This window comes from Patagioenas fasciata, chromosome 11, assembly GCF_037038585.1.
Source record: "Patagioenas fasciata isolate bPatFas1 chromosome 11, bPatFas1.hap1, whole genome shotgun sequence".
Taxonomy (NCBI): Eukaryota; Metazoa; Chordata; class Aves; order Columbiformes; family Columbidae; genus Patagioenas; species Patagioenas fasciata.
This window is the reverse complement of record NC_092530.1, coordinates 7,375,365-7,390,686: the sequence shown is the minus strand read 5'-3', so window position 1 is coordinate 7,390,686 and position 15,322 is coordinate 7,375,365. Positions and strand designations below refer to the sequence as shown.

General features: G+C 56.1%; 1 protein-coding gene across 1 annotated transcript; it reads right to left on the bottom strand.

Moving 5' to 3' along the window:
* Nucleotides 1–4,049: 4,049 nt before the first annotated feature.
* On the bottom strand, nt 4,050–8,532 carry LOC136106285 (regulator of cell cycle RGCC-like). Its single transcript, XM_065846555.2, has 4 exons — nt 7,591–8,532; nt 6,995–7,075; nt 5,916–5,978; nt 4,050–4,695 (listed from the first exon to the last, which is right to left on the bottom strand). Exons 1-4 carry the CDS (start codon nt 7,742–7,744, stop codon nt 4,688–4,690), a joined length of 306 nt encoding a protein of 101 aa, XP_065702627.1. The 5' UTR covers nt 7,745–8,532; the 3' UTR covers nt 4,050–4,687.
* Nucleotides 8,533–15,322: the final 6,790 nt, after the last annotated feature.

The window sequence follows — 15,322 nt, the reverse complement described above, 5'->3', positions numbered from 1 at the left end:
ACTGAGGTCCTGATCCAAATCTTTCCGCAGTCAGACATAAAGCCCCCCTTGTCGCTGGGTTTTAAACTCAGCAAGAGCAACAGCTCTTTGCCATGGTGTTTTGGTGGAGAAATAACTCACCTTATGTGACTTTCTCAGGGCTGACACGGTCAGCAGGGCGTGATAAAGGCAATTTAACCTATAATTTATTTAGGGAAACTCTGGTGACTCTTTTTACCCTCACAGAGGTTGGGGAGATCCCTCCAGGTGGGAGCAACTTCATCAGCCTGGGCAGGCTGAGGGATGGTGTCCCACTCCATCAGCCCCTGTGCATGAACAGGAGCCCTTGTCCTGTCTTGAGGAACATCTCCACCTAGCAAAAGGTACCCCGTCCCTTCTTCCTGTGGATGTTAGAGAGGGGAAAAACAGCAGGGTGTGCAAACACAGGCAACGTCTGCCCAGAGGTGCCCCCTATGGTGGTGGCCACCAGCAAGATTCCTGGCTGTGTCTGTGCCGCAAGGGAGGGAGGTGGCTGGTTGCCAGCCAGCCCCTGTGTGGCTATGGGCCACCTCTGCAAAAGCTGTTTCCTCCATGCCCCAGTCTGGCCGTGTGGGTCCCCAGGACACCAGGAGATCTGCTTTGCAGGCTGGTGTGGCAGCTGGAGCTGAGCACCCCCAACCAGAGGAGGGGGTCTTTTGGGATCCTCCAAAAAGAGCGTGTGGGACCTACTGCTGGAGCAGTGCCTGCTCTGCTGGTAAATAACCACTGTGGCCTCCAGAAAGGCTGGGTTTGCAGCTGGGCTTGAAGGAAAAGCTGCAGGCGGGAGGCCCGTGCAGTTGGCTCCACTCTGGTTTGCCACTTCCCGTCCCTGTGCACACTGCTCTCGCTTCTAAGAAAACAAGCGGGCGGTTGTGGGGCAGCAGACCGCAGGCAGTGAACATGTGGCTGGCAGCAATGCCAGCCGTGCAGGTATCCGTGCAGGCACCGCGTGCCTGTTCCAGCCTGGATGGGGCTGGCTTCCTCTCCACTGACTTCCACCCCAGCCAGCCTGGACCAGCAGCTCCAGCACTGCTCAGGGGCTGGCCATCCCCAGCTCCGCCAGCACCCTCAGCTCCCGCCGCCTCCAGCGGGTGGGTGGCAGGTCCCAAGCTCTCTCAAGACTCTTTGCAGAGGCCCACACCAAAGTCCAGCCCGGCCCTGCTGCTCCCAGGGCTCCTTCACCCTGGTCCAGCCTCCTCCAAGCTGCTGTGGCAAGAGGGGCCCAGGGGAGGAACTGATGAGCTGCAGGACGTGCTTGTTTGTGCTGATTATTTTTGCAGCACCTCCACCGCACATGCACACAGGGACCATCCAACTCTCCCCACCCACTGCCTCGGTCAGCCTCAGCCACCATGGGCCATCTCAGTGCCACCCTGTCACCCAGGCATGTCCCCAAACCCTGCCTGGGGTCCCCAGAGAAAAAAAACCCTACCTCACCCCAGCAGACGATCTGCCAGAGCCCCATGGCCAAATGGATCTGTTTGCAGTGATGTGTCCAAACCTGCCCCAGGGGGTCAGGCTGAGCATCACCATCACTGCTGTTATCAGCACAGGATGGCGCTGGCATTAGGTCTCATGTCACCCACATACAGCACCGACACTGTGCCCAGTGCCAGCCCCACTGCCCTCCAGCACCAACCAGGCAGATGCTGACAGCTGTGTCGCTGGTGCTGGAGGTACCACAAGCCCTGGAGAGGATCCTGCACAACATGGGACAGCTCGAGTGCCTGCAGCATCCACGTAGCCTGATTCAAGGGGCTGAAGAAAACCTGGGGTGAAACCCAAACCCCTCACCTGGCAACTCCCACAATAAACAACCCGTCTGGTGCTTCACTGACTCTGATATTTTGCTGCTGGGGTGTATCAGCCACAGCAGATTTGGGGCTTGAAAATACCTATATCTGCAGCTGGTTAGCGACATTTGCAGACATGGTGCTCATGCGAGCTGGTGAGCAGCTCCCAGGGAAGGCAGCAGTGTGGGATTCCCCAGCCCAGCACCAAGCATCACTGCAACCCAGCCAGAGACCACGCTGCTGGGCGGGCCGGGGGTGGTCTGTTAAAAACCCTCTTCCCACACAGGCTGGAATGATGCTTGTGATACCCAGACACAGAAAGGAACCATGGGTGGAAGAAATAGAGGAGTCAGAGCTAGATTGCAGGGGTGAAATGCCTGCGTGCAATGACTCAGAGGGGAAAAAACGTCCCAGCTGACACTGCGGTCGCTGCCATCATCAGTGAGCAGGGCAGGGACAGTCCCCGCAGCTCCTGCTGCCCCAGCCCTTTGGTGTGGGCTGAGTGTGCCCACAGAGCAGGCTGCTCTGGCCCCCGCAGCACAGCGAGCACCATGGGGACATCTCCGAGCGTCACAGGTAGACCTCCCGAGCATCACCGCCACCCCCAGCCCACCGCGTTGCTCTCACCCCCATCTGGCTGCACCTTGACAGGGCTGTGGGCTCCGCTTGGGAGGCAGATCAGTGGCCACATCACACAGCATGGAGAGAGTGACAATGGAAAGTGTCCCCCACTCTGCACAGGGTTCTGCTGAGGCTGCTCAGAAGCCTCATTACACTCCTGCCCTCCTGCCTGAGTGCTTGTGTTTGCAGGACTAATGCACATTCAGCAGATTCTGCAGCAGCACTAAGCCCCAGGCTGGCAGATTAGATGACCAATATCCTCCTGATCAGCACCTCATGAACCAAGGAGTGAGGGAAGCTGAAACTGTCTTGTTTCCTGCTCAGACAGTTGCAACAGAGCACACGTGGCCCTGCTCCAAGCAGACGTCACAGGGAATGAAGGGCAGTCCTGCCAGCCCTGGGACAGCAGAGCCCCACGTTCCTCCTCTCCCTGAGCCCCTTCTGGTCACCCCACTGCTCGCAGGGCAGCTTCTGGCGAGCAGATTCCCAGGGGTGGACCGAGCATCCCTCACAACTGCCAGACCCCACTTCAAGCTCAGTTGCCCCCAGGTTGATCTCACACCTGAACCATTCCCTTTCTGTCTGCCCCACTGAACCACACACCCGCAGGGACAGGAACCCAGCAAGGCAGGGAGTCCCCCCACACCACTCGAGGCAGAGGGCTGCAAATCCATTCCCTGGAGACTCATTCCTGGGGTCACTGTGAATGGCAATAACCAGAGGCGGCATCACCAGGGCACGTCCGTGACACAGTGGGACCTCTGGAGCAGCGCCACCCACCAACACCCACCCCAGCCTTTCTGAGCACACCGGGAACAAACCCACAGCTGTAAACCCAGGAGCCTTGTTCACCTCTTGGATCTTTAGGTCAAGCAAGAAATACTCCCTGTAACGTATCTGTAGGTTGAAGAAGGTGGCTTTTCAGAAGAGTATCAACAGGAGCAGAGCTGGTCCCACAGCACGCTGGGAACAGGTCCCCAGGGCCTTCTCCCACCCGCGAGAGGAGTGGGCAGTGGCTCAGCCCTTAGGGAAGATGGAGGTGGAATGGGATTGACTCTGCCCTCCTCTCCCATCCCCACACTGCCCAAGAGCCAGAGCCCGTGTGATGGGATGGCTGAGCAGCTGCCGTGGCCATTTACCCACCCTGCAGCTCCCGGCAAGGTCCCAGCTGTGTGGCTCAGCTGGATCCAGCCCCATTGGAGCAGCTGGGCTGCCTGCCGGCTCATGGGGTTACTCCAGGGAGACCCCAGCCAGGCAGGACATTGCCCCCAGGGGTCAGAAGGCAACAGTAGAGCTTGAGTCCTGGGGACATGTTGCAGCAGAGCTGGCTTCCTCTGTCTGTCCATCCATTCAACTCTGCCCATCTATCCCTGCTGCCAGGGGAGAGCTCAGAGGGCAGCCAGCCTACTCCATGTTCTGCCGCAGGCAGGGAGGACCAGAGGGTCTCCTACCCCCCTTCAGACAGACAAATGCTGCTTGACGTTCTTCCCCGATGCCCCTCTCCCCATCTCTCTGACGCCCCCCCGGTGGCAGCCCCCAGAGCTCACACATAGCACAGGCAGCTGCGGAGAAGAGAGGAGCCCATGGGGAAAGGCTGAACACACACAGACAAGCAGAGAGACTTAAAAATCCTGTTCATAAAAATACATCCCATCTGTACAGTGCGAAACACCCTTTTTACAGTATTTACAGCAGCAGTCGGTGGGGAGGCACTTGGGGTGCAGGCAGGGGCCTTATTTGAGGCTACTTGTGCAAAGCAAAGGGCCAGCAGTGGTTGCCACTGCCTGCGACAGATGCTACTGTGGGCACAGGCTGTCCTGACCCAAGAGGGGACACCAAGGTCTCACTGCTGTGCTGCAAACCGATCTCACCTAACAATCGCCCAGGGTTTCTCCCCCCGCTGCAGCAGCGGCACAGGACACCCCCACCCCACGCAGTCACAAGAGCTGCCAGGCCCCCTCGCAGTGCAGAGCCCGGTGCCCAAAGCGAGAGCTCGTCCCATCTCGTGCTGGCACACGGAGCAGAGCAGGGCCCGGCCACCAGTGCGGCCCAGCTGCCGGCCCACTGCTGCTGGACCAGTCCCTGCCCTTCCCTGGCACAGAGCGGCACGGGACGGCTGTCGCCCACGGCACGGGACGGCTGTCGCCCACACGGGCAGCGCGTGGCATGGGCACATAAGCAGAGGATGCGTGAGGGAGGCACAGAACTCGTCTGCTGTGGGTCTTCCCCTCCAAACTTGCCAGCAAAACCACTTCTCACATCTCTGCAAAACAAGCAAGGGGTGGGGAGGGAAAGATTGGTGAGACAACATTTGGGGGGAGGAGGGCTGTACGATGCCCTGGACCCCCCAGGCATCACCAGTAGCAGGGCTGGAGCAGAAATCTGCTGCAGGGGCTCTGTCCCTCTCCTGCTTCTCTGCCTCCCAGCGTGGCTCAGGGCCAGCAGCAGCAGCACTTCCCACCAGCCACCTCATTTTGGACACTCGGAAGGGAACAAATACTGAGAACTGCGACTTCCACAGCCTGCCGAGGGGGAAATACTGTCAGGTTTTTAATTAAGTTCTCTCTGCCTCCAGCCTGTCACATAGGGACCCCTTTGGAGAAGAAGTGTGGCCTCTGCCTCAGTTTCCCCAGCATTGAAGCTACTGGGGACCAGTGAGCCCCACAGGACTGTTGTGCTGCCTGGGTAAAGCATCTGTAGGAGGAGACCATGACCCGTTGTGCTCCCAAGGGGCTGGGATCCCCCTCTCTGTCACTGCACAGACCCTCTGAAGCGGTTCCCACTCTGCAGATGCACCTGCCCATGGTTTAATTCAGTGCAAATATGACCCACGGGCATTTCCACAGGCACGTGTTGGGTGGTACTTATCAAGTCCAAATCTTCACTTTCCTCTCTCCAGATGGGATATTTCCACAGAGCTGATTTTCTGCAGGCTGGCATATGCCACAAGGGAAAACATTTTTCCTCCTGCTCACCTTCTCCCCCATAGCAAAGAAAAGCCCTTGAGCAGCAGTGGGAGGGATGCTTAGGTAGAGAGCCACAAGCCCCTGTACATCTTCCTTAGAATGCCAATAGTTCTGCAGGTTGCACTGTTTGGCAACTCTTTTTGCCAGCCTTCATTGTAAGGACCAATCTGGCCTTTGCATTCCCAGTCCCTCCACCAGCACGGTGCTGCCACCCCCGCTTCACCAGCTGGGGGAAACTGAGGCACCAGGTAGGGAAGACACTAAAGCAGTGGAATTTCTGCCCCAGCTGAAAGAACTTGAAGATGGCTGGGGGGGTGACATCCAGATGAACTCCACATCCCTTCCCTCCCCACCCTGAAGAAAAGACAGAAGGATTCTATCCCTGAAGCCAAAACCAGGTCCTAAGCCCCCTAGGCCAGGCTCTGCTGAGGCAGAGGCAGCAGAGCAGCCCCAGCCCAGGCGTCCTGCCAGGCTGGATGCAGCTTGGGAAGCACAGGGATCAGAGGCGTGTACGTACCCTCCAACACTTTATCCAGATCGGCAATGAACTCCTCCAGCTCCTGGGTGTCTCCAAGCTTAGCTGGAGGAGAGAAACACACTGTCAGATCTCTCCCATTCCCCCTTCCACCCCAAGCTCTAGTTTGGGAGAAGAAAGATCCCTACCCCTTGCTTCTAACCATGATTGCTGCTTCTGGGCCAGGCTGGCAGTAGTAAGATTCCAGGGGGCTGTGTGTGCAACCCATGGCTGCCCAGCTCCAGAATAACCCAGGCAAATGCCCCGAGCACAGCATCCCTGTGGGGCGATGCGTCTCCATGGGATTACAGCCCACCCTTGGACCCAGCTGCTGAAGGCATCAGAACAGCAGCCTTGAACCTTTCCAAGCAGCCGCCCAGCACTGCCTGGCTCTGGAGTCCCATGCTTGCACAGGCAGCTCTAGCATCACCCACCCCCAGGGCAGGGTGGTCCCCCGTGCACACACACAGGTCAGGGCTGGCAGCTACAGAACCGAGGTTTCACCAAGGATGCTGCTTGAGGAAGCAAAACCCCAGGGCTGACTCTGACCTATGGACACACAGCAATTCAACCTCCTGCACTCGCCCAGCCCCTCATCTCAGACCCCAGCTCAGAGGGCAGGACAGTGCCCGCAGGTATCACACAGATCAGCATCCCATAACCCAGCCAGCGGGGCTTCAGGCTCAGCATGGGGGAAGCAGAGAAGCAAGGCACATCCTCCTGTGTACACGAGGTCGGTCAGCAAGGGCTCAGCTGGGGCCAGAGCTGGATCAGTGAGAAGGGTGCTCAGCTCCCCTGTGCTGTCTCATCCCTGCACAATCCCGCACTTTCCAGCTAAGGAACAGAGCCCCTCTCTACAATCCTCCCAAACAGACCTCTGACTCAGTCCAGCCTCAACATGCCAAACCAACTTCATACCTCTTCCAGGATCCAGCCAGGATCCCAGGGCCCATTCCCACCTACGAACCCTGCAGGGGCCCACTGGCACAAGCCCCCCAGGGCAGCCCATCGCTGCTGAGCAGAGCCAAGCACGCAGAAGGAAGCCCTGGCATCAGTCCTTTGGACACATTTTTCAGCCTCACCTGTGGAGGGGTAAGCACCAGCAGGGGTGTTGAGGTCCTCCTTGCTGGAGTTGAGACTGCTTCCTGGGGACGTGCTGGTACCTGCAGGTACAAAGTCACAGTCCATGGCCACACGCACCTTATAAAAAAGTTGCAGGACCAGGGACCAATCCCATGCATGGCATAGGGTCCCTGGTCCACCTTCACTCTTGGCCAGCCCATCTGCTCTTCCACTGCTGCAAGGAATACTTGGAAAAAGGGAACTGAGCTTCTCTGCCAGGCCAAACAGCACCAGACATTGCCTGGGCATGGCCGCAGAGACTCCTCGTGGTTATTACAGCAAACAGATTCCCTCTGAGCTCCTGGTTATCTCAAGCCTTGTGCAGTCCTGCAGCAGCAAACCCATCAGAAGGAGCCCCAGCAGATGTTGGCCCGCCCTGGGCCAGGATCCAGTGGCGATCACCCCATGCTACTCATCCAGCCTCGATAGATGAGTCAGGCGGGCAACTCAGAGGTGGAACCAGCAGGAAGCTCTGTGGTTTACCATGGAGAAACCCCAGAGCTCCCATCAGACACCATCCTCCCCAGGACCCCTCATTCCCCAGCGCCGGACTCACTCTCCAGCTCATCAATGCCGCTGTCGTACACACTGTGTCCCGCTTTTCTCTTCAGCTCTTCCAGGTGCTGCTCGTATTGACAGGCAGGGCCTCTCTCGAAGTCCTCCATCACCTCATCGAACTCCCGCAGCAGGTCACTGAGCTCCTCAGCCATGGCTGGGGGAAGAAGACAGCGCAGGGGGTGGTTTGAGGCACGCACCGGGCAGGCAGCCCCAGCAAAAGCCTCTTGTGAGCAGTACCAGGCTGGGGACACGGGAAACCAAGGCTGCCAGCTCTTGCTCCATGCAGCAAGCTCAGAGCTCACACTGTCCCACACCCCAGAGCTTTGAGCACATCCAGCTCCTCAGACAGCTCAGCCACCCCTCCAGCTCATCCCACAGCTCAGCAGGGGCCCAATGAGTAAGAGCTGGTCCTAAGCAGGTCTTAATCCCAGACCCAGCTTCTCACTCTGCCTTCAGGTGAGGTTACAGCAGGGCTGAATGGGGGCCCTGAGCCATGTCAAACCCAGGTGACCAGCAGTGAGCCTGGCAGCTACTCGCCAGGGATGTGTCACTGACACCCTCGAGCCCTGCCCTACAGAGCCAGCCCATCCCTGGGGCACCAGGGCCCAAGCCGTCCCAGAGAGCAGCTTCAGAGAGCAGAAAACATCAGCACAGCCAGTGGAGAGGAGCCAGGTGAGGGCCAGTGCCGGGCTCGGGGCTGCTCATGGGCCAGCACAGACACGAATGGGCCACCGGCAGGTTCACAGCCCCAGCCGCGCTGAGGGAAAGTAAGAACAAGACCCGATGGAGCCCCGGGCAGGGCAAGGCCAGGAGCCTCCGTCCCGCACGCTGCAAGATGCTCCCCGGGGGTTCCCCGACGGGAGGCTTGGCAAGAGCAGGGGTGGGATAGAGGTGCAGAACCCCTGCGGGAGCTGCACCCGGGCGGAGAGGGGAGACCGAGGCGGGCTCCGGAAGGGCAGGCGCGACACTCGCAGGCGCGACACTCACCGGCACACACTCACCGGCACACACTCACCGGCACACACTCACCGGCACACACTCACCGGCACACGGTCCCCGGTCCAAGCAGCAGCTGCAGCAGGTCCCGCCGCGCGCGGCAGTTTTAACCGCGGCGGCCGCCCCGAGGGCGGGGCGGGGCTGGGGCGTGGCCGCCGCGTCCTGGAGGCTCCGCTCCCCGCACTCGGGACCGTGACGCTCCCGTGGGGTCCCCGCCCTCCGGGCCGCATCCCCGGGCGTCCCCGTCCGTGCCCGGAGACACAGGGGATGGGTGTGGGGGTCTCCACTCTCCCACATGGGGCTCACTCTGCCACACAGAATCCCAGAGTGTCAGGGGTTGAAGGGCCCTGGAAAGCTCATCCAGTGCAATCCCCCCATGGAGCAGGAACACCCAGCTGAGGTTCCACAGGAAGGTGTCCAGGCGGGTTTGAATGTCTGCACAGAAGGAGACTCCACAACCTCCCTGGGCAGCCTGGGCCAGGCTCTGACACCCTCGCCCCGAACAAGTTTCTTCTCATAGTTAAATGGAACCTCCTGTGTTCCAGTTTGCACCCATTGCCCCTTGTCCTGTCACTGGTTGTCACCGAGAAGAGCCTGGCTCCATCCTCCTGACACTGCCCCTTTCCATATTGATCCCCAGGAATGAGTCCCCCCTCAGTCTCCTCTTCTCCAGCTCCAGAGCCCCAGCTCCCTCAGCCTTTCCTCACACGGCAGATGCTCCACTCCCTTCAGCATCTTGGTGGCTGCGCTGGACTCTCTCCAGCAGTTCCCTGTCCTTCTGGAGCTGAGGGGCCACAACTGGACACAATATTCCAGGTGTGGTCTCCCCAGGGCAGAGTAGAGGGGCAGGAGAACCTCTCTGACCTACTGACCACCCCCTTCTAACCCACCCCAGGTACCATTGGCCTTCCTGGCCACAAGGGCCCAGTGCTGGCTCATGGTCACCCTGCTGTCCCCAGGACCCCCAGGTCCCTTTCCCCTACACTGCTCTCCAACAGGTCGTTCCCCAACTTATACCGGAACCTGGGGTTGTTCCTGTCCCCGTGCTCTGGTGGTCCTGGGTGATGCCTGAGGCCAGAGGACAGGAGACCTTTGTCCCATGCGGCTCAGTGGCCAAAGCTCTTCCACACAGTAGCAGCCACGGGGGTTCTCCCAGGGCAGATAGATGCCAGTAGCATCTCCCTCCAGCCCACCCCTGCCTCACCCCTGGCGCTGATCCTTTCCACACAGCAGGAGGATGAGCCAGGCCAGGCTGGAGATGCTCCTGAGATCTTCTATTTTCTCCCAGGTGTCCTGTTTCCTTCCCTGCATCGTTGTCCATCCACCAGAATCTGAAGTCCCATAGGATGAGTTTTCCACTTGCCTTCAACCAGGCTGTGCCTCCCTTCCTCGGAGCTCACCCCTCCTTCATGCTTTCTGCAGACTGGGGTCACCTCGCAGTCTCCTGAGAACCAGCTTTGGGCTGGTTCTGCTCCACATCTCTCGCTCTCCCTCCAAAGGCAAGAAACATTCACCCAGTCGACTTGTGCTGCCCATCACCACCCTTCATCTGACAGCTCCGTCCAGCTGGGGCAAACCCTCACTGACTTTCTAGGTCAAACAAAACCAAGTATTGATCCAGTGTTAGCCAGCACTGCTTCAGGAGACTGGGGAAACATTATCTGTGCCAAATTATACCGATGCCTTTCTTCTGTGGATTTGATTCCTCAGGCAGTTCCTTTGGTCTCAAAAACATAGATAAACCGATGCTTTGTTTAAGATTGGAGGAATTTATTGTGAGTCACATATGTTCTTTCATGTTTACCATGGCAACTTAAGCTGATAAAGTGTTACGTGATGCCATGTTTGTGTGTGTGTGTGTATCTTTGACCAGCAGTATAATGGAGACACATATGTTAAAAAAAATATATACAAATAAGATAAAGATCCTGCTTTCTTTGTTTCTTTGCTGTTGACTAAAATCACTCACTCACTCAAGAATTTGAGTAACTGATCCTGCTGCTGCAAGTTACTGCCTGTTGTACCCTTCTTAAGGCCTCTAAGCTTGACTCAGTCTGTAAAAACCCCTCAGGTGCCAAGTGGCCCGAGATGGTTTTGTTGGTGTTGGTGCAAACAACCAGCCAGCAACCACCCCCAACAACAACCCACCCCCTCTGCTGGCTCCAGGGGTCTAGAAACACCAAGACAGAAACTTCCAGATTGTTTCAAAAGGTGAAATCACAGTACGTTCAGCTTGGGAAGGAGGGGAAAAGAGCCTGACAATAACTGCATCTGAAGAATAACAGAGGTTAACCAGCTTCTCAGAGTTGGTCCAGAGCGATGCTGATGCTTCATGAATGATGGTGCTTTGCAAGTGATTTGTAAAGGGGGTTTTTATTTTGTGAGGCTACAATAAAACACGTAAGCAAATACTCGTGTATGCCAGGCAGTGACAGCCAGTGTGCTTCTGAGGGAGAGGAAGTCTGCGGGCTGCTCTAAGGAGGCAACTCCTGGGCAGAAAGCAGCAGCGGCTGGAGCTGGGCTGCCCTCAGCTGGAGTTTTTAGCAACATCCCCATCGGCAGCGACAACCGGAACTGCGCAGCTTGCAAGTCTTGCGATGTGGTGGTTGAAGGCCCTACATGATGTTTATATTTTCTGCAGAAATGGAGAAAGGTGGCATGCTTCCCACTGAGCCCCAGTGCCCTCTTCTGCCACCATCGCAGCATTGGGAAAGTCAGCTTCAAAAGGACTCTCCTTGGAAAGCAAAGCAAATGTCTCCCTAGTATTTCAGCATCCCTGTCCCATTCAGATGATGATGGTGATTTTTATTTTTATTATTAATTAATAGTGGTTTGAATTATTATTATAAGCTGGATGGTGATTCTCTTAGCACTCTACAACTATCTGAAAGGAGGTTGTAACATGGAGAGTGTTGGTCTCTCCTCCCAAGTAACAAGCGACAGGACAAGAGGAAACAGCCTCAAGTTGCACCAGGGGAGGTTTCTTCCCCAAAGGGCTGTGGGGCATTGGAACAGGCTGCCCAGGGCAGTGCTGGAGTCACCATCCCTGGAGGGATCTAACAGACATGGAGACGAGGTTCTCAGGGACATGGTTTAGTGACAGGGTTAGGTAATGGTTGGACTCGATGATTTTGAGGGTTTTTTCCAACCTAAATGAGTCTATGATTCTATGTCCCATGTAATGGTGTTTCTGAAACCAGCTCTGCAGCACCTTGCACCTCTTCCCATCGCTCGGTGGGAGTAGCGTCTGTCAGGAAGCCTTTGTGGGCTTGATGCTCTTGTACATGCCTGCTGTAACACCCAGTGGTGACCACCAACCTTTCAGTCACCCTTTCTACCCTTGTTTGGCTTCCAAGGTGGGGGAGCAACATATAAAGACAGCTCAACAGTCTTGTGTAGACCTGTTGGCCAAGCATCTGCAACCCCCTTATCTCTCACATCCTCAGACCTGGCATAGTTCTGCAGTGCCTATTTTCCAAGTGCCATGAATTTGATAGGGTCCATATATTGTACACTATAATTTCTGCACACTTAGTTCTTAGAGAAGGGTACATGGCAAAAGTAGAGGAAGAACAACTTAAAGCTCAGAGGAATCAAAGGGAGAGAAGCCAAACTGATGTTGGTGGCATCAATCTACGCTACAGCTGCTCTCCGAGTGACTCTCTGAGGTGACAGGGAATGAGGAAATGTTCATTCTACTTTGTTTTTTCTCTTCTGATACTGAAAAATTTGACCAAAAATATACAATAGAGGCTGTGTGGACTTCTCAACATTGACGTCAGTGCCAGATTGATCGCTCTTGGCAACAACGCCAAGTCAAAGCTATACCTAGAAGCAGTGGTATCAGGTTGAGCTATGGCCATGACAAGGCATGGAGCTGATTGTGTGCTCTACTCAAGATCTTAATGTCAGATTGGATGCTTCTGGTTTCCTTCTTTGTGAGCAGACTAACGGCTGCAGCCACCAAAATGTTTGGGCAGCAAAGTGCTTGTGATGTTCCCCCGATGAACTGAAGGCGAGGAATGCAGAAGGTTTGTGGCATCTCCATGCACTGCCATGGCTGTTGTCTTGCCAAGGCCTCAGCCTGGCAGTGGGCTCAGAGCTGTGCCCAGCGCTGCTGGCAGCGGTGGGACGTCCTGCTGGTCTGTGTTACACGTTACACGTTTCCAGCCTTTGTATCACCACTACTGCACAACTGTGCCTTTCCCTCTCCTCTTCCATTAGACTATGTTCCTCTGGTCCCCAAGGAATCCAACACACAAGAAGCTTCTCCCCAGGATGGCCCATCACCTAGTGAGCCGTATCTGTCCACCCTCTGTACACCTAGGGCTCCGACACTTCATATTCCCCCATGATGACAAAAAAAAAGCTGATTTGCAGCCCAGGTTTCAGCTCGGCACAATTAATTGAGTGCCCACTTGTCCACCTGCTTTTTCCTGGGTTCAAAATTCTTGGTGAACATTTGTAACAACTCCTCCCAGCCTGAGGATCTGCCCCTTTCCCAATTCTCCTCCTCAGTGGGGACACAGAGAGATCAACCATCAAGTCATGGACAATAGTTACTGGAACTTCTTGTCCTCATTATTGTGTCACTGTTAGTGAACTCAAGCTGTTACTACTAACAGGAGATAAATGGCCACTTGAACCGCACGGGACAGTGAGACCAGTGCTGACTGAGGAGCAGAGGGTCACACTGAGATGCCAGAGGCTTCTAGGAAGAAATTTGGAAGGTGGCCTAGAGGGTCTGTTCTTGCAGCAGGTGTAATCCTGTAGTCCATCCGCACGGAGCAGCTGCGGCCTCCTTGGATATGGCGTTGGTTACACAGTTGATGCTCCAGTGTGCTGGTGACCCTCAGAAACCTCCAGCAGCCTCACGGTGTCCTGAGTTTATCCGCTCCCGCAGACCCAACAGCACTGTTCCTCTCTGGAGCTTATCAGTTCTTGGAAGGCTTTCACAGCTATCTCTCAGCGCACACTTTTCTCTTCAGCCTGCCGTTCTCCGGGAACTACTTCTCCACCCCTCCCAGCAGCACCCATCCGCCGGGAAGGACCTTTACAAAATAAGAGCTCAGCGCTGAGCAGTGCAGCTGAGAAGGCGCAGCACCGTGAGATGGGAACGACCCGCGGGGCAGACGCAGCCGAGGCTGTGGAGAACACCCCCTCCCACGGAGGCTGGGGCGCAGGAAGGATCGTGCGTTTGTTAATCATCCTCTTGATGCTACAAGACGTAGCCAAAGCCACGGCACTGTTCTGGCGGTGAGGGACACGGAGCGAGACGCCAGCGTTGATGGAGCATGGATCTGCACTGAGGTGCCGAGCGTTTGCCCACACCTCAGCATGGCACCTGGTGAACCAGCCCAGGGAGGAGGTCCTGAGGAGCAGGCCAAATCCTTTTTCTTCACCTGGGTCCTGACCATTTACAAAGGCAACAGGATGAGACCTGGCAGTTCACGAAAGTTTAGGCATAGTCTAGAAGTCAGTCTTGTAAATCCTCTCACACCTAAGTCAGGGACCTGAGCTTGGTCCAGCTCATCTACGTCATGCTAAATCATCGCCCAGACATTTGCAGAACCAGGACCCAGTTAAATATGCTTGACAAATAAACACCCATGAAAGGAGACCTTGCAGGGTTTTGTCTTGTAGCCAGAGTCAGACCAGGGTCCATGGGATGAAGCAACCTAGCCCATGGCTCTTCCTCCAGAGGAGACAAGGAGTGATAACTGAAGAGCAAGTACAGCCTGCACTTCACCTCGTCCCGAGCAGGAGGACAGCACAGGAACGCACGAGGCACACGTCACCCTGCCCACACATGCTGCGCAGGAGCTCCGGAGGCAGCAGCTCCAAAGGGAGGAGGCTGATGCTCCATAAAACTTGCTGTCACCTCAGCAACGTTCAGAGCTAGACTGGAACACCCACGCCTCACATCCAGGGACTGTGGCCCCGTGTGGCAACCCATGCCCTGGGGTGTGACCTCCACAGCCACTCTCAGGCCCCCGTTCTCTCCTGGGTCCCCTCATCAGGTCCTTCCTGCCTGGAATATTGTCCCTGTCTCTTCAAGATGTGTCCAGGGGACAACAGGGCGTCCCATTTATCGCACAATAAAGCCAATCCTCATCAGTCTTGAAGGGTTTTAGTTGGAGAAGAGCCACCAGGATCCGGCTCATGGGAAGTGGCTCCTGCAGTCAGTGGGTGACTAGTTTTAGGGTGCACATGGGTGACATCGGTCCCCTGTGCCCCTCAGGTAGAACACTGGTGGTGCACCCGTTTTTAGAGGTGATGGATCCCAGATGGTGCTCAGCCTCTTCCCAGCTGTCCAGGTGGAGCAGGACTCCTGGGAATCCCACTGTGGAGGCCACAGAGTCTCCCCCAAAACCCTGACCTAACCCCAGCCAGAGCAAGGCACCGACTCCAGGCCACGTCTGGGACAGTAAATGGAAAGAAAACAAAATATTTGCTGATAACATCCGTTCTGCTATACCAGCCAGAAACGTACATTTGCACATAGCTGGCAGTGACTTCCAATGCCTGAGCAGCAGGAACAAACCAAACCAGATATTTCTCAGCCAAAGATGGTGAAAAGACACCACAATCTGTAAAGTACATTAGAAGGTCTATATACTGAATATTATACTCTGAGGATTATAAACTTCTATTTTCCTTGAGTTACTGTTCCCTCTTACTACACCAACCATACATGTTGGGGTTGATACAGTGTTTTCTGTCTATAAAATGAG